Source organism: Oryctolagus cuniculus, chromosome 8 (genome assembly GCF_051225735.1).
Source record: "Oryctolagus cuniculus isolate XC-2025 breed Fujian yellow rabbit chromosome 8, ASM5122573v1, whole genome shotgun sequence".
Classification (NCBI taxonomy): domain Eukaryota; kingdom Metazoa; phylum Chordata; class Mammalia; order Lagomorpha; family Leporidae; genus Oryctolagus; species Oryctolagus cuniculus.
The window spans coordinates 109,754,229-109,779,044 of record NC_142874.1 but is presented as its reverse complement, the minus strand read 5'-3'; the positions used below and the strand labels follow the sequence as shown (position 1 = coordinate 109,779,044).

The following is a 24,816-nucleotide window of genomic DNA, read 5'->3' as shown; positions in this document are numbered from 1 at the left end:
GTCTTAACACAAGCCTACACTTTTCTGTAAAACACAGGAGTAAAAGGCAATGAGTTAAAGAAAATATCCTTCCTGGGGCGGCACCATGGCTCACTTGGCTAATCCTCCGCCTGCCGCGCCGGCATCCCATACGGGCGCCGGATTCTGTCCCGGCTGCTCCTCTTCCAGGCCAGCTCTCTGCTGCGGCCCGGGAGTGCAGTGGAGGATGGCCCAAGTGCTTGGGCCCTGCACCCCATGGGAGACCAGGAGGAAGCACCTGGCTCCTGGCTTCGGATCGCCGTAGCGGCCATTTGGAGGGTGAACCAATGGCAGGAAGACCTTTCTGTCTCTCTCACTAACTCTGTCAAATAAAACTCCTTCCTTCCAAGTTTACACTGCTTCAGGACACTTACCTGAAAAACAAAACCAAAACCCTTGCACTACTATAGATCCCTGTCCACTGGGGAAGAGAGGGGTAGCACGGCCCACCCGGTGCTCGGACGCTCCTCAACGAAGAACCCGCGGAAGCCTGGAGAACAGGCAAAGCTCTGCCATCACCCACAGCACTGGAAACAAAGCCAGAAGAAGCTACAGCTGAGGAGGCGGCTGACTAGGCGGCTGTGCAACCTGTAGCGCCTTTATCCCCCTGAGCCCAGTCCTAAGTAGGTTACTGTGGCCCATACTGCCTTCACTGAGGGTACCAAGCTTCTCCTCGTGAACCACTCCACCAGGAGTTCCGGGGTACAAAGGGCGTGTCCGGAAGCTCCGGAAAACCTACGGGAAAGAACGTCTCGCTGCCTCTAAAGTGCAAGATTCTCTTCTGCAAAGCTTGGCCGCATCCCCAGAGGGCGCTTCGTGTTCACTCAGGCAAGGACCTGGCCGCCTCCTGGTCCTTGCGCTTCCTCTGTTCTGCCTTCTCAGGGACAAGTATCGCATGGAGACTATTACCATGTGGCAGCTTCTCCGTGGAGTTTGGGCCCTGCAAACTCTTACTGTCCGTCCAAGGCATTTTCTACCAGGCCGAGAGGTGCTGCAGCAGCGGGTCATGCGGATCACACCCTGCGCCTTCTCCCAAAACCCGCAATGCGTGGTTGTTACCACCCGGTAATGGCCACTTCGTGGAGTGCTATACAACCTGCTGGGATCTGTGCACTTCCACCTCTACCAGTCGCTCAGCCTCCACTAACCCCCAGGCTCGAGGATCAGCACCAAGCAGAAATGCAGGCCAGCACAGCACCTATGCCTGGGACTTGGAGAGCTGTGGAGAAGCCGACTGCCCTTGGTGCTAGCCTAGCCCACATGGTGATGCCTGCCATGGAGGGAGGGGGTGAGTTTCCACCAATGGGGAGGAGGACCACAGGGTTAGCTGGGAAAGCAGAAACAGTACAAGAGATTTTGGAGGGCCCTGAAGTTCTTCCTGAAGCAGATATCCAGCGAGACCTTTGACTTTGTCATCAGTAGGAGTGTTGGGTGGGGACTGGGTCCTGGGACAGGTCTTTGGGCACCAGAGCCACCTACAACGTCATGTGCTTCTGCATCACCCACCAGATAGCTTGTCAGCCAGCCTGGGCTGCAGAACCCACCATCGGCAAACACTGCAAGCAGCTCCAGGGGTATTTGTTCATCTTTCGGTGATTCTCTAAATTCGCTCTTATGGAACAAGACAGCCATGAGAGCTGAACAGAGCTGCTAAAGTGGAATAATGGTGGTCTTTTCCGAATGTACATAATAATGTCATTCAATTACATAATTTTCTCTTTATCCAAACACCAATAGACATTTAGTGAGCAGGGCTGGGAGAGACTAGGACAGAAGACCAGGCTTGGCAGCTTTTCAGTTGGCTGGTGGAAGGGGAGGAATGTTCCCCAGGCCTTCCAAGGGAAGTGAGGGCCTCAGCATCAGGGACATGGGAGTAGGAGGGTGTACCCCAGGATTTGAATGGTGAACACCAGGGCCTTGGAGGTGGACCCTAGCAGCTGCAGGATGAACTCCAGGATCCTGGTGCCTGGGGGAGGATCCCAGGGGCAGGTGGGTGGACCCGGGATGCCTGGAGATGAACTGCAGGTTCCGGTGGGTGCACTCCAGGCGCCTGTGGGTGAACACCAGCCACTGGGGGAGGGTGGACTCCCAGAGCAGGGTGTGAGTTGGGGGAGGACCATTGGTGCAGGTGGGGGCAACTGGGGGCACAGGAGGCCCTGAGGGCACAGACCCCGCCTGTGAGGGACTTTGTGGGCCAGGGACAGGCCTCCTGGCAGGGGAGGGGGCAAACCATTCATCAGTAGAGCTGATGGCCACTTAACCTTGGGAGGCCCCACAACCTTGGGAGGCCCCACAGGGAGGCTTGGGTGGGGCCAGAGGCTTCTCCATCTTAAAGTGGAACTGCAGGAAAAACTTGATGTCTCTGTTCCAGTGAATCCAAAACTTCCTCAGCCTTGGCGACCTCTCTGCTCAGCACCTAGAAAGCGATGGTCGGTAGGGCTTGGCAGCCATCAGCTGGTACTCCCGGCACTGGTCCGGGGCCTCAGTCCTCTGCTCATAGGCCGACGTGAAGCCATGGCAGGGCATGCAGTCCTCGACAATCTCAGGGTAGTCAATATGGAAGAGGAGGTTCTGTTGGCCCATCTCTGTGTCCCTCTGCATGGTCACTTTGTACCCTGGGGAGCCGACCTTCACAAACTTCTTCACCTGTGCCTTGACCTCAGGCATTGGCTGGGTGGGGACCTCCTTTGCCAAGTTGGTCTGAAGCTTTTGCCTTTGGGTGTGTGCGAGATAGCTGCTCTCCTTGTTGTGAAGTGTCAGGCAGAGCTTGCATTTGTGTGATCCCAGGTGTTTTTTTATAAAGTAGGGGTCCTTGTTGGTGTTGGTGGTTTCCAGGGCCAGCTGCCTATGAGGAAGCCACCCCCTACTCCTGGTCCTACCCCCCGGGTCAATGCTGGAAGTCCATGGTGAAGACATTGGGGCTTTACTAGACTGGGAGAAACCCTTGCCATCATGCCTCTTTTGCCACCTCCACAATTATGTAATTTTCCTACTTCTGACTTTCCTCCCATACAGTATCACAAAATAGGGCAAAGGACGATATATTGCAGCTGATGGGCAGTAAGTTGACAAATGGCACAGTTTAGAAAGGTGTTTTAAAATAGAAGGTACAAAATTCACTTAGGGATCTTGAGTACCTTGAAGAGAAAGACAGTTTTCCTGTAAAGTAATTGAGTTTGACATATAGAAAGCCTTGTCTAGGAATTGGGCAAGGCAAGTCATGTGTATTAACAAGTGGTGGATAGAAATAGAGACATGCAGACATGTCGAACAGAACTCCAATTTAAAAGTCACAAGGGCAGAGGCTCTGAAATGAGGATATTGACTTATAAATTTGGGGCTTCTCACTTGAGCAACTCCAGATAGAGTGCTCCAAGGCGAGGAGCAAATAATATTTGCACTCCTTATAAGGACAGTAATGTGATTAATGACTATCATGGCAACACCAGGTAATAGAAGTAGTGAATTCAAAACCCCAGGAAACGATCAGGGTAGCTTGTTAGTAGTGGTGCTTGGCGACACCGACTGGTTAGGGCTGGTGAGAGAGGATTGACAGGAAAGCAGTAAAGAAGACTTGGACTTCTGGCTTGATTTTATTTTTTGTGTTTCGTACTATCAGTTTATCCATTGACAAAATTTTAGGTAATGTTTTAAAATTAAAAGTATCAACATTCCATAGCCTTTTACAAAATATACTGTGACTCGTATGTGTTCTACCACCTGAGTCCTTTCCCCAGAGGGGAAATGTAGGCCCATCTGATATCTCCTTTCCCCCAGTAGGACTTTGATAAAAATGAGAAAGCCAGCCTAAGTCATAGCACAAAGCCCAACAATGTGAAAGACATGATTAAACTCATGTCAACGTATGTTGCTAATATATACAACTATTAGTGTTCACAATTTATCTAGCTTGATGATGTTAAAGCTTGAGGCACTTCTGCTGATATCTTACCCTCTACTCTGAGTGATACTTTTTATACCTAGCAAATTTTTGTTTTGTTTTGTCTGAGAGACAGAAAAAGGGAGAGATAAGAAATAAAGATAGAGACTGAGAAAGAAAGACAGGTGGGCAAGAAACCCCATCCTCTGGTTCAATTCATTCCTAAATGCCTGCAAAAGCCAGAATTGGTCCTGGCTGAAGCCAATTCCAGGAACATAAATCAAGTCTTGCATATGGTTGTCAGGAACCCGATCACTTGAGTCACCACCACTGCCTCCTAGGATCTGCATTGGCGAGAAGATAGAGTAAATAGCCAGAGCTGGGTATCAAATCCAGACATTCTATGGTGCCTGGCCCACCAGACAAATATTCACCCTCAACTACTCAGCTTTTAAGGTTTAACCAAAGATTGACAGTCTGTGTCGACTGAGACTTGCATCAATAGACTTTACTAATTCAGGGGACTATAATGAGCTAATACAAGTTTACATAATAAAAAAATTATGTACTTAGGGATAAATACACTATAAAAGATAACCCTTAGCTTAGTGTTACACAAAATATAACTACTGTCACTTTCCCAATATTCAAAGTAATTATTTTAAATTTAGCCTTTATTAAAAATAAGAGAAAAGTTGGTAGGATTCCAATTCAACCTAACTTAAGTGAAATGTGAGTTTTCTGGTTGATGAATTCATAGGTTGCTGATATTTTTATATATTCTAAATTTGCAGTGCTGATTAAAATTTGTTGTGGAGGTTGAACATTTAATACATGTTTCATATTACATTAGAAGCAGAATTTTACAGAAATTGCAGAGTATATTGGCTCTTTTTAAAGTAATTTTTATAACTTAATGCTTATAATTCTAATTTTTTTTGCTGTTTCTTTTGTTTATGCTATAAACATGTCTCTATAATTCAGAGGTTCCAGGTTCATGGAGATTTTGCATCACAATTTTCTATGTATATGATATTCAGGTTTGTGGCATTCTTATTGAATCTTATTCTTTGAGAATTATCCCCTTTGTCTATTGTCAAATCCAGGCACAAATAGTATATTTTTCCCAAAGAAAGCTTTTCTTTAATGAGTACAAATTTCATAAGTACAACTTTAGGAATATAGTGATTCTTCCTACCATACCCACCCTCTCACCCCACTCTCACCCCACCTCCTCCTCCCTCTCCCATTCCCAGGCTCATCCTCTATTAAGATTCAACAAATAGTGTATCGATGTTTTATTTCAGTAACTATCACACATCTTTGCCAGTCCCCTTATCCTTAGCCTCACACTGAGGATTACAAAAGCAAGTTAGGTTAAAATTTACAAAAAAAAATTAATGTTTTCAAAAAGTCCATAACATAAAGAGCCCATAATTTCCAATGTGGTAATATTTTTCTCTATTTGATATAAAAAGAGAGAGCTCCCACTCACTGGTTCCCTTCCCAAATGCCTGCATTGACTGGGCCTGGGCCAGACCAAACCAGGAACCTGAACTCAATCCCAATCTGCTGTGTGGGTGGCAGGAATCCAAGTTCTTGAGCCATCACCTGCTGACTTCCAGGATCTGCATTAGTAAGAAGCTGTATTGGAAATGTTGCCAGGACTGGAACCCAGATGCTCCAATATGAGATGCAGGCATCCCACATGGAGTCTTAACCCTGAATCAGACACCTGCCACTTAAGAAAATTTTCCTTTGAAAGGCAGAGACTATAGCAGGGGCTGGGCCAAGCCAGAGGAGCCTGGAACTCAATTCAGAGTCCTTCACATGTATGGCAGGGAGCCAAGCATTTGAGCCATCTCCAACAGCCTCGCACCATGGGCATTTGCAGGGAGCTGGAATTGGAATTTATTTAGGACTCAAACCTCTGCATGTCTGTATGGTCACAATAACCCCAAGTGGCATCTTAACTGTGACACCAAATGTCTGCCCCAATATTTTTATTTTCAAATCACATACATGCAAACAAAATATATTTTTAAGATGAAATAGAATATTTGGAAAATTTTACTTATTAAATATATAAAATATTTTTGCTCTCACTGGTTACCTCAATTTATTTGGACTGCTACAACAAAATACCATGGACTAGGTGACTTATAAATAACAGAAATTTATTTTTCACAATTTTAGATGCTAGAGGTCCAAGAACAAGGTGTCAGCAGATTCAGTGTCCAATGAAGACTAGCCATCTTTTGTCATATCTTACTTGGAGGGAGGAGCAAGGGAGATCTCTGGGGTCTCTTTTATTTTTTTTAAGCTTTTATTTAATGAATACAAATTTCATAGGTACAACTTTAGGAATATAGTGGTTCTTCCCCCAATAACCGCCCTCTCACCCCTACTCTCTCATCCCACCTCCTATTCCCTCTTTCCTATCCCATTCTTCATTAAGATTCATTTTTAATTAACTTTATATACAGATCAACTGTATACTAAGTAAAGATTTCAACAGTTTGCACACACATACACACAACATATAAAGTACTGCTTGAGAACAAGTTTTGCAGTTAATTCTCATAGTGAAACTCACAAAGGACAAAGGTCCTACACAGGGAGTAAGTGCACAGTGACTCCTGTTGATTTAACAATTGACACTCTCGTGTTTGATGTCAGTGATCACCCGAGGCTCTTGCCAGGAGCTGCCAAGGCTATGGAAGCCTTTTGTGTCCACAAACTCAGTATTTGGACAGGGCCATAAGCAAAGTAGAAGTTCTCTCCTCCCTTCAGAGAAAAGTATCTCCTTCTTTGATGGCTGGGGCCTCTTTTAAAATGACACAAATCTTATTCATGAGATCTCCACCCACATTATCACCTCCTCCATTATCATCACACTGGGGATTAAATTTCCGTATGATTTGAAGGACATTTAGTCTATAATATTACTAATAACATTTTTGATGGAATTAGCATTTTTAGAATGATCAGTGTGAATATTTACTACTCCTAAAATCATTAGTATTTTGTAAAATAGTAATTTGAATATTTAAGTTCACTTTATTTAAATACTTAATTTAACAGTTTTTATCTGAAAAATATATCACCCCTAAAGACTATATCATTAACTGCTTATTAAAAGAAGTTCAATTCAGTGAACTAATTAGGCAAAGAAAGATTTTTACAGAAATTTGATATGTTAATGCTCTTTCATGATTTTGACCAAAAAGTATTGCAAATTCATCAAAAATTAGTATTTACATTTTTAGTAAATTGATTCAAAATAATTAAAACTCCTCATATGGAAGTCTTTTATTTTTTTTTAAGTTTTTTATTTTTCTTTTTTTTTCTTTTTTTTTTTAACTTTTATTTAATGAATATAAATTTCCATAATACGGCTTATGGATTACAATGGCTTCCCCCCCATAACGTCCCTCCCACCCGCAACCCTCCCCTTTCCCATTCCCTCTCCCCTTCCATTCACATGAGGATTCATTTTCGATTCTCTTTATATACAGAAGATCAGTTTTGCATACATTAAGTAAAGATTTCAACAGTTTGCTCCCACACAGAAACATAAAGTGAAAAATAATAGATGATTTTTTAAATGATGATGAAATCAGATCAGACCTATTGTCATGTTTAATCCCAGCGAGAGTCAAGTTGGGAATTGATAATTTCTTCTTTTTTTTTTTTTTAACAGAAGATCAGTTTAGTATACATTAAGTAAAGATTTCAACAGTTTGCACCCCCATAGAAACACAAAGTGAAATATACTGTTTGAGTACTCGTTATAGCATTAAGCCTCAATGTACAGCACATTAAGGACAGAGATCCTACATGAGGAGTAAGTGCACAGTGACTCCTGTTGTTGACTTTACAAATTGACACTCCTGTTTATGGCATCAGTAATCTCCCTATGCACCAGTCATGAGTTTCCAAGGCTATGGAAGCCCCTTGAGTTCTCCGACTCTTACCTTGTTTAGACAAGGTCATAGTCAAAGTGGAGGTTCTCTCCTCCCTTCAGAGAAAGGTACCTCCTTCTTTGAAGACCTGTTCTTTCCACTGGGATCTCACTCACAGAGATCTTTCATTTAGGTTTGTGTTCGTTTGTTTGTTTGTTTGTTTTTGTTTTGTTTTGTTTTTTTGCCAGAGTGTCTTGGCTTTCCATGCCTGAAATACTCTCATGGGCTTTTCAGCCAGATCGGAATGCCTTTAGGGCTGATTCTGAGGCCAGAGTGCTGTTTAGGACATCCACCACTCTATGAGTCTGCTGAGTATCTTGCTTCCCATGTTGGATCACTCTCCCCTTTATTTATTCTATCGGTTAGTGTTAGCAGGTACTAGACTTGTTTATGTGCTCCCTTTGACTCTTAGTCCTTTCATTATGATCAATTGTGAACTGAAATTGATCACTTGGAATAGTGAGATGGCATTGGTACATGCCACCTTGATGGGATTAAATTGGAGTCCCCTGGTATGTTTCTAGCTCTACCATTTGAGGCAAGTCAGCTTGAGCATGTCCCAAATTGTACATCTCTTCCCTCTCTTATCCCCACTCTTATGTTTAACAGGGATCACATTTCAGTTAAATTTCAACACTTAAGAATAACTGTGTATTAATTACAGAATTGAACCAGTCATATTAAGTAGAACAGACAAAAAAAACTACTAAGAGGGATAATGTATTAAGTTGTTCATTAATAGTCAGGGCTATGCTGATCAAGTCACCATTTCCCATAGTCTCCATTTCACTTCAACAGGTTTCCTTTTTGGTGTTCAGTCAGTTGTCACCGATTAGGGAGAACATATGGTATTTGTCCCTTTGGGACTGGCTTATTTCACTCAGCATGATGTGTTCCAGATTCCTCCATTTTATTGCAAATGACTGGATTTCGTTGTTTCTTACTGCGGTATAGTATTCTAAAGAGTACATATCCCATAATTTCTTTATCCAGTCTACCGTTGATGGGCATTTAGGTTGGTTCCAGGTCTTGGCTATTGTGAATTGTGCTGCAATAAACATTAGGGTGCAGACTGTTTTTTTGTTTGTCAATTTAAATTCCTTTGGGTAAATTCCAAGGAGTGGGATGGCTGGGTCGAACGGTAGGGTTATCTTCAGGTTTCTGAGGAATCTCCAGACTGACTTCCATAGTGGCTTGACCAGTTTGCATTCCCACCAACAGTGGGTTAGTGTCCCTTTTTCCCCACATCCTCGCCAGCATCTGTTGTTGGTAGATTTCTGCATGTGAGCCATTCTAACCGGGGTGAGGTGAAACATCATTGTGGTTTTGATTTGCATTTCCCTGATTGCTAGTGACCTTGAACATTTTTTCATGTGCCTGTTGGCCATTTGGATTTCCTCTTTTGAAAAATGTCTATTGAGGTCCTTGGCCCATCTCTTAAGTGGGTTGTTGGTTTTGTTTTTGTGGAGTTTCTTGATCTCTTTATAGATTCTGGTTATTAACCCTTTATCTGTTGCATAGTTTGCAAATATTTTTTCCCATTCTGTCGGTTGTCTCTTCACTCTCCTGACTGTTTCTTTTGCAGTACAGAAACTTCTCAATTTGATGCAATCCCAATAGTTGATTTTGGCTTTGACTGCCTGTGCCTCCTGGGTCTTTTCCAGAAATTCTTTGCCTGTGCCAATATCTTGCAGGGTTTCTCCAATGTTCTCTAATAACCTGATGGTGTCAGGTCGTAGATTTACGTCTTTAATCCATGTTGAGTGGATTTTTGTGTAAGGTGTAAGGTAGGGGTCTTGCTTCATGCTTCTGCACGTGGAAATCCAGTTTTCCCAGCACCATTTATTGAATAGACTGTCCTTGCTCCAGGAATTGGTTTTAGATCCTTGATCAAATATAAGTTGGCTGTAGTTGTTTGGGTTGATTTCTGGTGTTTCAATTCTGTTCCAATGGTCTATCCATCTGTTTCTGTACCAGTACCATGCTGTTTTGATTACAACTGCCCTGTAGTATGTCCTGAAATCTGGTATTGTGATGCCTCCGGCTTTGTTTTTGTTGTACAAGATTGCTTTAGCTATTCGAGGTCTCTTGTGCCTCCATATAAATTTCAGCACCATTTTTTCCAGATCTCAGAAGAATTTCTTCGGTATCTTGATTGGTATTGCATTGAATCTATAAATTGCTTTTGGGAGAATGGACATTTTGATGATATTGATTCTTCCAATCCATGAGCATGGAAGATTTTTCCATTTCTTGGTATCCTCTTCTATTTCTTTCTTTAAGGTTTTGTAATTTTCATCGTAGAGATCTTGAACGTCCTTGGTTAAGTTTATTCCAAGGTATTTGATTGTTTTTGTAGCTATTGTGAATGGGATTGATCTTAGAAGTTCTTCCTCAGCCATGGCATTGTCTGTGTATACAAAGGCTGTTGATTTTTGTGCATTGATTTTATACCCTGCTACTTTGCCAAAATCTTCTATGAGTTCCAATAGTCTCTTAGTAGAGTTCTTTGGGTCCCCTAAATAAAGAATCATATCATCTGCAAAGAGGGATAGTTTGAGTTCTTCCTTCCCAATTTGTATCCCTTTAATTTCTTTTTCTTGCCTAATAGCTCTGGCTAGAACTTCCAGAACTATATTGAATAGCAGTGGTGAGAGTGGGCATCCCTGTCTGATACCAGATCTCAGTGGAAATGCTTCCAACTTTTCCCCATTCACTAGGATGTTGGCTGTGGGTTTTTCATAGATTGCTTTGATTGTATTGAGGAATGTTCCTTCCAAACCCAGTTTGCTTAGAGTTTTCATCATGAACGGGTGTTGTATTTTATCAAATGCTTTCTCGGCGTCTATTGAGATAATCATATGGTTTTTCTTCTGCAGTCTGTTAATGTGGTGTATCACATTGATTGTTTTGCGCACATTAAACCATCCCTGCATACCAGGGATAAATCCCACTTGGTCTGGGTGGATGATCTTTCTGATGTGTTGTTGCATTCTATTGGCGAGAATTTTATTGAGGATTTTTGCATCTATGTTCATCAGGGATATTGGTCTGTAATTCTCTTTCAATGCCGCATCTTTTTCCAGCTTAGGAATTAAGGTGATGCTGGCTTCATTGAAAGAATTTGGGAGGATTCCCTCTTTTTCGATTGTTCTGAATAGTTTGAGAAGAATTGGAGTCAGTTCTTCTTTAAATGTCTGGTAGCATTCAGCAGTGAATCCATCTGGTCCTGGGCTTTTCTTTGTTGGGAGGGAAGTCTTTTAAATAAGTTTAAAAAAATCTGTTTTCAAAGTGTAATGTAGTATAGATAGTTTTACTAGGTGACACACATTCCAGTTTAGTTTCCCAGAAAGCAGAATTTGGGAGAAAGATGTTTCCTCAGGGACCAAATCCTGTAAAGACAAGGGAGAGGAAGTAGCATGGAGCAAAGGAAGAAACTGAACTGTTATGGAGGCCCAGCAATGCTTACACTACACCATCAGCAGGCAAGTCTGAAGCAAGTGGATTTCTCATTCTGAGTCTTTATACAACCTGGCACCCATCAGTCACCTTGTTTCCTAGGAAGGAGATGACCTCAAGATGGCTCTGCAGCAAAGACTGACCTGGAAGGAGGTGACAGCAGGGCACAGTCTGCTGACCTTGGTCCCTGTAAGTGGGCAGAAAGTCCTTTCCTGATCTGTGCTGTTTGACTCAGTATCTGTCACATCCTTACATCACATAAAGAAACATTTCCAAGCATCTATTTTTAAAACATGTTCTCTTTGTAATGCAAGTTTCTTCAAAAGATACTATTTTCTCTCTTTTTCAATGTCACATCTACCTGGAAGGAACAGATTAAGTGTAGTTTTTAAATTATCGTTTTCAGAGAGTGAGTGTGGTAGCAGTGAGTGGGTGGCACAGCAGGTTAAGTCACTCCTTGCAGCCACCACGCCCCATATCAGCATGTCATTTCAAGTCCTAGCTACTCCACTTGCAATCCAACTCCAAAGTAATGCACCTGGGAAGCAGTGGCTGATGGCTCCAGTAGTTGAGCCCCTGAAACCCATATGGGAGATGTAGATGGATTACCTGGCTCCTGGCTTTGGGCTGGCTTAGGTTTAGCTGTTGTGGATTTGGGGAGTAAATCAGTGTGTGGAAGATTCTCTCTCCCTCTCTCCCCCACCAATCTCCCTCTTTTTCTCTCCCTCTCTTTCTCTCTCTGTCTCCCTCTCCCCTTCTCTCTCCCTCTCTTTCTCTCTCTCTCTCCCTCTCCCTCTCTTTCTCTCCCCCTTCCATAGAAATAGATCTTTTTTTAAAAAAATTATTATCTGATTGATAGCAGGCAGCAAAACAGCTTAATAATTATACATGCCATAACAGAAATGTCATATTTATCATTTATTTTTAGGAAGAATGTGGGATGTGAGTTTGGCACAGGAGTTAAGACACTCCTTGGGGTGCCAACATCTCATTTCAAAGTGCCTGGGATCGAGTCCTGGTTGGCTTCCAATTCCAGCTTCCCGCTAATGCACATTCTGGGAGGCAGCAGGTGATGGCTCAAGTAGCTGGGTCCCTGCCACCCACATGGAAAAGTGGTACTAGTGTCCAGGCTCTGGGCTTTACCCTGATGTGGCCTTGGCCTTTCGTAGTTTACACAGAAGTGGTGTTCAATAGATGTCATTATTGAAAGAGGACCTAGCAAATACCACAAGTTTAATCTTTGGAACAAGATTGAGCACATAGAGCATGTTCTCATGTACTGTGAATGTTTTTCTGAGAAACACTTTTCATATCCCTAGAAATGCTTTTTATGCACTACTAACATTTTTATCTATAAGAGAAACACCTGTTGGCTTGCAATTATACTGGGTATATTATTTCAGCCATTTTTATTCTACCAGGGTAAGGAACTTCTTGTTGCCTTTTGTAATTAAATAAAATGAAGCTCTTGATATTTTCAGTACAATTTTGTGAAGTACTGAATTAAATATGACTTTAAAGACTGCTAAGGGCCGGCACTGCGGCTCACCAGGCTAATCCTCCGCCTGCGGCGCCTGCACACCAGGTTCTAGTCCCAGTCAGGGCGCCGGATTCTGTCCCGGTTGCCCCTCTTCTTCCAGGCCAGCTCTCTGCTGTGGCCTGGGAGTGCAGTGGAGGATGGCCCAAGTGCTTGGGCCCTGCACCCCATGGGAGACCAGGAGAAGCACCTGGCTCCTGGCTTCGGATCAGCACGGTGTGAAGGGTGAACCAACGGCAAAGGAAGACCTTTCTCTCTCTCTCTCACTGTCCACTCTGCCTGTCAAAATAATAATAATAATAATAAAGACTGCTAAGATAGTATAGAGTTTGCTTTATGTTCTGGATACTTAATGTTAAAATGGCTTGCTACCCTGCGCCCGCATGGGAGACCCAGAAGAAGCTCCTGGCTCTTGGCTTTGGATCAGCTCAGCTCTAGCCATTGTGGCTATTTGGGGCATGAACCAGTAGATGGAAGATCTTTCTCTCTGTCTCTTCCTCTCTGTGTTTATAACTCTCCCTCTCAAATAAATAAATAAATGCTTGCTCATCAATAGCCAATATTTCAAGATAAAATATATGCTTCATGTAATAGTTCCATGAATAATGATACTTGATATAAATCTATATTTTAAATAGTCTTCTTGATATTTAAAAAACTTGCTGGCCAATTGCTCTTTACATAATCATTATATCTTGCAAAATTACTGATGGAAAAGCTCACATTTTGGGGGTAGGAATTTGTCCTATCACTTAAGACACTCACATCCGATTTGAGAGTACCTGGGTTTCATATCTGCTTCTGACTCTGGACTCTAGTTTCAGGGGTCAGGCTCGATCTCGTGGGAATTAACTGGGTTCCATAAGACATTAATTCTTCCCCTGGGCAGCACCTCCAATGACCTACTTCCCTTCCACTAAGCAGCATCTCTTAAAGGTTTCACCACCTCCCAACACTGCCACACTGGGCTCAAGCTCCTAGCACAGATCTTTGGGAGATACACTCAAAGCGTATTATCCACAAATGAGCAAATTTAACATAGATCATCCCAAAGCTTAATTTTTATTTTGTTGCTCTTCTTGCCGTATCTCTTTTAGAGAATTCTTCCATTTTCTAAAAATCTGTTGTCATTTATGTACATATCATTAGCAACCATTTATTTTTGATCCAAATTTCTCCTCAAAATTTTCATCCCTCATCTTAAACTGTGTGAAGGGTATTTAAATTTATATATTTCCAAATATCCTTAAGGTTTTCATAATCTGTTCCCAATCCCTTCCCATTCACCTGCCACCAAGTTCCTCTGTCATTGGCAATGAAACTAACACTGCTGTTCTAGCCCTGACTTTTAATCAGAAAGTTACCTTTGACATGACCTCCTTGATCTCTAAACCTAAACATAACAAAAAGCCCAGTGATCCTCCCTTTTTTTGACAGGCTGAGTGGACAATGAGAGAGAGGGACAGAGAGAATGGTCTTCCTTTTGCCGTTGGTTCACCCTCCAATGGCTGCCGCAGCCGGCGCACAGTGCTGATCCGATGGCAGGAGCCAGGTACTTATCCTGGTCTCCCATGGGGTGCAGGGCCCAAGCACTTGGGTCATCCTCCACTGCACTCCCTGGCCACAGCAGAGAGCTGGCCTGGAAGAGGGGCAACTGGGACAGAATCCGGTGTGCCGGCGCCGCAAGGCGGAGGATTAACCTAGTGAGCCACAGCACCGGCTGTGATCCTTCCTTAAAAACATTTCTTCCATCATCCATACTTTTCTATTCTGACGCTACTGCTGCATGTCAGGTCTTATTTTTATTTATATTTAATCTCTCCATTCACCTTCCCTTCCCTAGTCCTCCATAATTCAGTTCTTCTTGCGTTCTTCAGACAGATGAATCTTCCTAAAGCATTATTTTCCCCATTCAATCTTGTGTTACAAAATTGTCAAGTTTCCTATGATCAATAGAATGAATACCCAAGCTCCTAAATCTGGTATTCAATCTGACATTGAAATTTGACCACATATTTTTCCCAACACATGTTAAAACTTTCAACCAAGCTGGGGAAATATTTATTCTAAATATGCTTTGCTCTTTCCTGCTCCTCCATGTTTGGTCACATCACAGACCAGTGTAAACACCTTTTCTCTTTCTTTGCTGACAGCTCTTCCTTTCAAAACCACCCATGTATTCATTAATCAAATATATATTGAGCATCACCATGTCCCTGACTCTCTAAAACCAGAGATGAATAAGCCATGATCATTGCTTTGATAATTTAGTGAACTAAACATATACACACCACCACCAATGACAACAACAGCAACAACAACTAATGTGATAATCCCGTAATGGACGAATAATGAAAATTAAAAATGCCCACATAAAATCAGCTACTCAGTCTAATTTAATTCCATTAAATTCCTTCAAAACATGTGGAAAAGTGGAATTAAAAGATGAGTTTACTTTTGTGCAAAAATGTCTTTAAATCAATGCATTATTTTTTCATAATATACATTTCCATGGACTTTCTGAAGATACCTGATATTGCTAAAATTTGAGAGTAGTGTCAGATTTTTGAATGGTGAAGTCCACTTTACCTACTATGGAGCCATGGCAAAGATGAAGAATATAATTTATTAAGATGTGAGTGAATACAATCTTTTATATCTTAAAAAAGTGAATTACAGTGAGTGCAGATCCCAGATCTTATGTATCTAGGATTTTTAGAGCCCATCTTTTATCTGTTTGTGGAACAGCCAGTGGGATACTTTGCAGTGTGGTTATACCACGACTGCTGCTATTTATGCTGGAATTGACCCCCTATACCCTGAGGGCTCCCTGCATTAACTATACTTTAATATATTTGCAACCACTGTTAGGAGTTGGGGTCAGGTTAAATGGATGTATTATTGATCCAATGGACATCTTTCATTCTCTCTATGATCAAAGTACTAATTTCAAAAACAACTTTGAAAACTGATGGTAGATACGATAATGGATGCTAAAATCCCAAGCAGTGTTTGTAATATAATTGGTGGTGATCTATCCATCGCTTCATTTGCATCCTTGTGGAAACAATCTAATAAGATAAAGTGTTTATTTTCTCAATTTGTCATGCAAGAGTTTATCTGCTCCCTATGCATGCTTGCGGGAAGGCACAGTTCTCATTATTTTTTAAGTAGAGTCAGTAACTCTTTTGTATTATTCAGAATCAACCAATCAATCAATAACTGCAATCTGCTTGGAAGAATAATAAAGAAGAAAATTGGGGATTCAGAAAAGATGAGAATAGTGAAGTCAATGCAGAGTAGGAGTACATATTACTGCAGTGACATGTTGGAAGGAATAAAGAAAGCTGAGACAAAATGGGGACACCTTTGAAAAGCAAGTGTGGAGGTAGACATTGGGCACAGCAGTTAAGATGCCACACCCAGGGTCAGAGTACCAGTTCAGTTCCTGGCACCAGCTCCTAACTCCAGCTTTCCCACCAGTGCAGACAACAGAGGCAGTAGTGAAAGCTCAAGAAGTTGGGTCCCTGCCACCCACATGGGAGGGACCTAACTGACTTCCTGGCTATTGGCTTTGGCCTATCCCAGTCCTGGCTGGGACTCTCTCCTGTCTGTCTGTCTCTTTACTTGCTGAATACATTGAAAAAGCACCAGCAACAACAACAGCCACAAAGCAAGCATAGTTCAGCTCTGGGAGCTAGAAAGCAATATCTCTGTGAGGGAGTAATGCGAGAGAACCAGAGACTTGGCACCTGGCATTGTGACTCAGCAGGTTATGCTGCTGCCTGTAACACTAGCATCCCATAAGGGCACCAGTTCAAGTACTGGCTGCTCCACTTCTTATCTAGCTTCCTGCTAATACACCTGGGAAAGCAGCAAATGACGGTCCAAGTGCTTGGGCCGCTGCCATCCTCATGAAAGACCTAGATGGAGTTCCAGGCTCCTGGCTTTGACTTAGTCTAGCCCTGACTGTTGCCACCATTTAGGATATAAACCAGCAAATGGAATATCCCTGTCTCTCTGTCTCTCCCTCTCTCCTTCGGTAACTCTGCCTTTCAGATAAATAAATAAATCTTAGAAAACAAAGCAAGTACACAAAAAGGACCAAAAACCTACTAGGCATCAGAAATAGAGAGCAGAAAAACCCACATAACCAGCTATAGGGAATAGGAGAGGTGAGAGGTGAAGAGGGGCCACACATTCTGTAAATAGGTAGGGAGTTATCTTTTTTCAGAAGAGAAATAAGGTTATTTTGTGTTCCCATCTGACCCAGCTAATGCTTCCATCTCTGGAGCTGTTGTAGGGTGTACCCCCTGACCGTTGAATATACACAAAACTGCAAATATTTAGTTTTTGAGCCCTAAGGAATCCACAGTTCAATTAGACAAACTATTCATGTTTACACGAGGAAATAAACTGCTCACAGTGTTTCTCCTCGGGTTTCAGCTGATTTTGTGAAAGTCTCAGTGTACATAAATTTACTCCTACATCATTTTTGGCAACAATTTACCTGGCATGCATGCTGATGGAGTATGTCTTAGTGAAGATACTAAAATATAATCTAGGAGTGGAGATGGAGAGTAGAGGTAGAGCAGAGGTGTCTTTTTGTTTTGCAGCCAAGTCTTGGGAGAGAGAAAGTGAACAGGGGCCTTACCCGCACCCAGGTGGGAAATATGTGATGGAGGTAGACACGGACCTTCCCCTCAGTAAATCTCATTATTCACACAAAACAAGGTGTACTTCACCTACGCCAAGAGACTCCAAGTTGTTTTGCCAGGTGAATGTATAAAAGGGCACACAACCTATCTTTCAAATTACTGTTACCTCAGGAGTACAATTTTTAACTCACAGTGTCTCTAAACCATAAAATTTCACTCTTTTATTGCAGAGTTTGCACACTTCCTACTAAATGTGCATCTACAGCTTTCCTTCCTTTATAACTTTGCCTATTGTATTACCTGCTTGAAATGTCCCCACTCCACACACATCCGACTCATCCTGGAAGACTCAACACACACTGCTACTGTTCGTCAACCTCCCCCTACCACTCCAGCATAATGATCTTTCTGTGAGCACCTAATGCATGCCTGTATAATTCATTTGAAAAAGCAATGTACTATCTTTAGATATTTCTGATACATGTCATGCATTATTTACATTTTCATGTTGTTCAACTTTTCTGTCTCTCCAACAAGATTTTCAGAACCTTAAAGGTCCACCTAATTATTTTTATGTGTGACCTCACAATAATGGCTTCCTCCTTACTTATCTATGTAATGCAAAATTAAACAAAAATACAAATAAAATACAAATAATATATTTCATCCCTAGAACACAATCTGATGATGGTTTATTCTTTAAATAAACTGTTAGGACAGATGATAATATTTTAGTTGTTTTGGGTTTTTTCTTTTCTTTCCTTTTTTTTTTTTTTTTTTTTTTTTGCATGTTGTCTGTATTCATGGTTTAAGCTTCTGGTTATGGTAGACTGGTAATAATGAAACTTTCCAATGTTTTATTTTTGTTTTCCAGAACAACTTAAATAGTGTTAATGATTGTTATTAGTTCATGGGTTTAGCAAGCTCTTTTAAAACTTCTGTTCCCATCACAGTAGAAGTTGAGAAGCAAAAGCATTAAGTTTTTGGTTTTAGAGTTCAGAAGACAAGTCTAGGTTTAGCACAAGAACTATTTTGGTGGGATGTATGAATAAACATATTGAGTTTCACTGCCACCACATGCCTGGCTCCACACTTTTAAAAAGTATCCTATCTTGCTTCCTGTCTGCTCTGAAGTATATTCAGTGTTCCTTCCTTCATAATTTCACCTGTCGTATTACCTTCCTGAAAGGTCTCCATTCCATACATGCACAACTCATCTTCTAAGACTGAGCTCAAATTACTACTCTTTGTCAAGTTCAAATTTTACTAATCTACCAAAACCATAAGAAGAGACAAAATGGCAAAAAAAAAAAAAAGTGAAGTAAAATATTAACTTCTGTTCTAACATTATTTTTTTTAATGAAGAGCAAGTAAGTGTAGTGGATGCTGGTAGAGCCTCTGAGAAGTGGCTAAATACTCTCTTGCCCTTCCATGTGGGCCTCCACCCCAACCCTCTGGTGCTCATATTCCCCAAGGAAATATTGGGGATTTGAGACAACAGGTGATCTGTGCTTATTTTCAAGCCTAATGGGTCCTGGAAGACACTGAGCCCAGAGAGTTCCTCAAGCCTCCACAATATGGGGTAACTGAGTAGCAGCCTAAGCCCAATAACAGGAGGGCTGGAGTGAGTCAGCCTCACAGAGAACCATGTTGCGTCATAAGGAGTCATGATGTAGCAACCAAACACTCTCTCTCTCTCTCTCTCTCGTTTTTACTTTTAGGATAATATTATAACTTTGGAAACTTAGTGGTAAAACATTTGGTTTATGAAACAGGGGCTGGCATTGTGGTATAGTGAGTTTTGTCACCACCGCCTTCAGTGCCAGCATCCCATATGGACACTGGTTCAAGGGCTGGCTGATCCACTTCTGATTCAGCTACCTGCTAATGTGCCTGGGAAAGCAGCAGAAGGTGGCCCGAGTCCTTGGGTCCCCTGCACCCACATGGGAGACATGGATGAAGTTCCTGGCCCCTGGCTTTGGCCTGGCCCAGTTTAGGTTGATTAAGCCATTTGGGGAGTAAACCAGTGGATGGAAACTATGTCTATACCTCTCTCTCTCTCTCTCTCTCTCTCTCTCTTGCTGTGTGTGTGTGTGACTTTCAAATAAATAAAATAAATATTAAAATACCTAGAATGTGGCTGTACTTGAATTCACATAAAAATAGCACTTTTAGAAGTACATTGAAATGTAATCCTTTTACACAGGTTAACAAAATGTATCACAAGAAACACTAAACATTAGGTTTAACAAAAGTAATACTTTTTTTATTTTTTTTTATTTTTGACAAGCAGAGTGGACAGTGAGAGAGAGAGACAGAGAGAAAGGTCTTCCTTTTGCCATTGGTTCACCCTCCAATGGCCGCCACGGCTGGCGCGCTGTGGCCAGCACACTGCGCTGATCCGAAGGAAGGAGCCAGGTGCTTCTCCTGGTCTCCCATGGGGTGCAGGGCCCAAGCACTTGGGCCATCCTCCACTGCACTCCCGGGCCACAGTAGAGAGCTGGCCTGGAAGAGGGGCAACCGGGAAAGAATCCAGCGCCCCTACCGGGACTAGAACCTGGTGTGCCAGCACCGTAAGGCAGAGGATTAGCCTATTGACCCACAGTGCCGGCCTAAAAGTAATACTTTTAAAGTGGGACAGTGGCACAGTTTTTTAAAATTTTCACAAATGGTTACCTCTGGGGCAATATACCACACTAGGGGAAAATAGGTTGTTAAAATTCAGATATGCTTAACTGAGCCACTCATCTGTGTAGTGTAGTGCTTAAAAGCAATCCTAAGATCAAGATTTGAAACAATTTCCAACAAGACCTTATGTGGGTTTTTTTTAAGATTTATTTTATTTATTTGAAATTTAGAGTTACAGAGAGTGGAGGAAAAGGGTGGGGGGAGGGAGAATCTTTCTGATTCATTCCCCAAATGGCTGCAACAGCCACAGCTGGCCAAGCTGAAGCCAGGAGCCAGGAGCTTCATCTGGTTTTCCCATATGGGTGCAAGGGCCCATGCACTGGGGCCATCTTCCACTGCTTTCCCAGGCCATAAGCAGAGAGCTGGACCAGAAGTAGAGCAGCCTGGGGCTGGTGCCATGGCTCACTTGGCTAATCCTCCGCCTGAGGCACTGGCATCCCATATGGGTACCGGGTTCTAGTCCTGGCTGCTCCTCTTCCAGTCCAGCTCTCTGCTGTGGCCCAGGAAGGCAGTGGAGGATGGCCCAAGTGCTTGGGCACCTGCACCCGTGTGGGAGACCGGGGTGAAGCACCTAGCTCCTGGCTTCAGATTGGTGTAGTTCCAGCGTGGCATGTAGAGTTAGGGTTGTAATGGTGACAAGGGGTTACAGTTACAGATGGACCAGCATGTAGTTCCAGTGGCGGCCATTTGGGGGGTGAACCAACGGAAGGAAGACCTTTCTCTCTGTTTCTCTCTCTCACTGTCTGTAACTCTACCTCTCAAATAAATAAATAAAATTAAAAAAAAAAAAAGAAGAAGAAGTAGAGCAGCTTAGGCATGAACCAGCGCCTATATGGTAAAGCATCGCAGGCAGTGGCTTTACCTGCTAATACCACAACACCAGCCCTAAGATCCTCCGTCTTCATAGTCACCTCAGTACGAGGTACTCTTCCTTCCCTAAATGGTCAAAGCTTAATTAAAAGATTGACCATAAAAAAAAAAAAAGATTGACCATACATGTTTTTCTTATCATTTCTTCTTCAGTTCAAAATATTGTCATCATTGGTAATATGGTCTGATTCTTGTTTGATGTGGATGATGTAGTTCAGAAAGTGAGGTTTGAGGAGGAAGACCCTGCATTTGTGGAGGGGAAGATGGCTTCTTTGTGCCAGCCATATACCAGGACACATTCCCTTGGCTGTGCAGATGGAGGACATGGAGTTTCTTGATCCTCTGTGAGCTGGGGTAAAGAGTTAGGGTTGTAATGGTGACAAGGGGGTACAGTTACAGGTGGACCAGCATGTTGAATTGGGGGAGGTCCTGGAGGAGGTTGGTTCATATAAAGTGGACTGTGGATATTAATCCAGGAGAGGGGTTGTTGGTGGTGAAACAGAGGTCATTGGTGGAGTTGAAGTTTGACCACATACCAAGTGTATACTTGCAGCTTTGGGAGGATGTGGCGCTGGATGCCTTATTGGTAATGCAGGAGATGGGTGTGGTGCATAATGTTGCTGCGGATGATGAGGATGCAGTATTACTAACTAACCCCAATATTCAGGATAATGGTGAGCAGGTGCTGGGGCAGGAAATGGTAGTTCTGTAGCACCTGAACTTGAGTCATCCTAAATAGGAACTGTTATAAAATTACTATGTATTCTTGTTGAAACACAAAAGATTTCCTGACTGATGCAGCAAGTTTGAGGTAGAGTCATAGACAGTTATGCTGGAGGAGCATGGATAGCCTCAGGAGATTATCATGATTCTAATGCTCCTGGGGCACACATTGCAAAGGGGGTGGTGGTACCACAATGTGCTGCCTTGGGAGGATATGGCTCATGTGGTGCTTATCTTGTGGCATTATAAAACAATCAGGGTTTTCAGTTGGCGGTGGGGCAGTAGGAGCTTGAACATTTTCCAGTGAAGCACAAGTAACAGGTTTTCCAGTTCTCATATGGCAATGGTTGATATGAAACTGTGAATCTCTCTGCAACAAGTATGTTCTCTTGCACGTTTGAATGATGTCACACGTGAAGAGAGAACCTCATGTGCACTGCTCAGTTCACTGCACTGCACCACTACAGCCTGGACACATCTTATCTCCCCCCTTTTTTTCATGTAAAATAGCATAGACACTTAATATGATCACTTTAATAAATTTTTATCATGCAGCTTAATGGGATTTAGGGTCCCATGACAAGTTTTTAAACGGTACCCTTCATTGAGTGTTGAAATGAATATATAAATAGGATTAAGTGTTAAAGTGACTGTATAAATAGGATCACATGTCGGGTAATTATAATAGACCGAATTAAAAAGAAAAGAATGTTTTTACATGGGAAGCAGTCCACCTAGCAAACTCATAAAATTGTTGTTTTAAGTAACACTCTGACCTCAGAATCAGCCTTTAAGGCTTCCTGGTCTGACTGAAAAGCCAGCAAGAGCATTTCAGGCATGGAAAGCCAAGACACTGTGGCAAAAATTATTCTACAGGAAGGATCTCTGTGAGTGAGATCCCAAAGGAAAGAAGTGGCCATCAAAGAAGGATGTACTTTTCTCTGAAGGGAGGAGAGAACTTCCACTTTGCTTATGACCATGTCTAAATACTGACAGTGTTTGTGGATTCAAAAGGCTTCCACAGCCTAGGCAGTTCATGTCAGTAGCCTCTGGTAGTCACTGATGTCATATATGAGAGTGTTAATTGTTAAATAAACAATAGTGCACTAACTCCCCATGCAGGACCTCTGTCCTCAATGAGTTGTAATATGAGAGTTGACTGTGAAACTTGTTCTCAGTTTGTGTGTGTGTGTGTGTGTGTGCAAATTGTTGAAATCTTTACTTAGTATAGAGTTGGTCTTCTGTGTACAAAGTTAATTAAAAATGAATCTTAGTGGATAATGGTACTGGGAAGGGGAGAGGGAGGAGGAGTAGGGGTGGGAGTGTGGGTGTGAGGGTGGGTATGGTTGGAAGAATAACTATATTCCTAAAGTTGTACATATGAAATTTGTATTCCTTAAAAATAAATAAATTCATTCATTTTTTAAAAATAGCATAGACATAGCAAAAAGCATGCTTGTGTGGCTCATGCATCTATAGATATTAATAGGCAGTCCCCATTTGTCACAGAAGTGAACTGGTGTATCATTCTTTTCACTTAGGATGGTTATTGGAAATTTCCCAAAAATGGCGTCCAGGAAGTCTTTACTGATTTCCACCAGTTCAGCACCTTTACAGTCATATCGAACATCACTGTATTTGAACTCTGCTTCATCCCCAGGTGGTGCCTTCACGGCCATCCTGTCTTATAGTCCTCTGAGGCCCAGGTGCAGGGTTGGCTTTGTTGGCTTGTTTGGAGATGAAATAATTCGTCTGTGATCATTAAGCCCATCCAGCTACCCGGAGCTGGTAATGCCTTGTGACTCATTCTTTGGAGAAAGGGTTGGGGACATTTTGGTTTTAAGATCTCCTTTTATGGGGACACTGTGGCGTAGCGGGCTAAGTTTTCACCTATGGTGCTGGCATCCCATATGGGTGCCGATCCTAGTCTCAGCTGCTCCTCTTCCTGTTCAGCTCTCTGCTATGGTCTGGTAGGGCAGTGGAAGATGGCCCAAGTGCTTGGGCCCCTGCACCCACATGGGAGACCAGAGGAAGCTCCTGGCTCCTGGCTTCAGATTAGCTCAGCTCCAGCTGTTGTGGCCGTTTGGGGAGTGAACTAGTGGATGGAAGACCTCTTTCTGTCTTTCCCTCTCTTTGTCTGTAACTCTACCTCTTAAGTAAATACATAAAATCTTAACAATAATTAAAAAAAAATCTCCTTTTAAAATGCCACTAAATGATGATTAGTAAGGATCATAGCTCAAGCATAAGGCATTCTTAGGGCATAGGTATCAAAGAGGCTCCAATTATGTCTGGAAAACTATATCTGACTCCCTTTGCTAACCTCTTATCCGTGAAGGTTGGGAGAGATGAAACAGACAGGTAGTGACCATGATAGCACCTGCCCAGAGCTACCTGAGACAGCGGGAAGTCATGAGGCATCTCTAGCTCCAGGACTGGTACTACCCACCAGAGCCCTATAACATGGGGCCAAGCAGCAGCAGTCTGCACTCTCCCCTTCCTATGGAACCTGAGTCACGCACTGTCCAGACTGGGAGCTCAGCGGAAGCAGAGAAGGGGCCGCTGCTGCCCTGGGAGTATGAGCACCACCCAGGAGGCTAGACCAGGAAGCAGCAGGCCCCCACATGGCCCAGGAAGAAGTCTGTGGCACTTCTTTCTCACTGTCGCCCCCCAGTGCTGGGGGCAAGAGAAATCACTTTTGCCTGCTGGCCAATCAGTCCCAGGCTGGTCAAGGGGGCATGAAACCAGGACCCCCACTGCCTCTGTCTCCTTATCAGTGTGTTCCATCAGCCAAATGCTTCTCTTCCTGGTAATATACACTCTGTGAAGTCTGGAGAGGTCTCACATTTGAGAGAGAGAATGGATCAGAATGCAGCAAACCATATGATTGAAAGCCACATAAACCACACAGGTCCCAGCATGTGACCTTGTGGGATGGGGACCCTTGGGATTGTATACCCAAGCAGATGCCAAACAGCCCAGGAAGGAGAAAACCAGAGAGCTCATGCCACCAGGCCC

The 24,816-nt window shown here is 42.8% G+C and overlaps 1 protein-coding gene and 1 pseudogene across 1 annotated transcript; both read right to left on the bottom strand.

The window, feature by feature from the left end:
* Positions 1–1,877: 1,877 nt before the first annotated feature.
* LOC100350768 (splicing factor 3A subunit 2) lies at positions 1,878–2,934 on the bottom strand. The gene is given in 4 exon segments (XM_070047114.2): positions 1,878–2,324; positions 2,326–2,404; positions 2,406–2,451; positions 2,454–2,934. Coding segments are annotated over 4 exon segments (1,053 nt in total).
* Positions 2,935–21,243: 18,309 nt separating this feature from the next.
* Positions 21,244–23,630, bottom strand: LOC100350512 (E3 ubiquitin-protein ligase Hakai pseudogene; annotated as a pseudogene).
* Between the last annotated feature and the right edge of the window lie 1,186 nt (positions 23,631–24,816).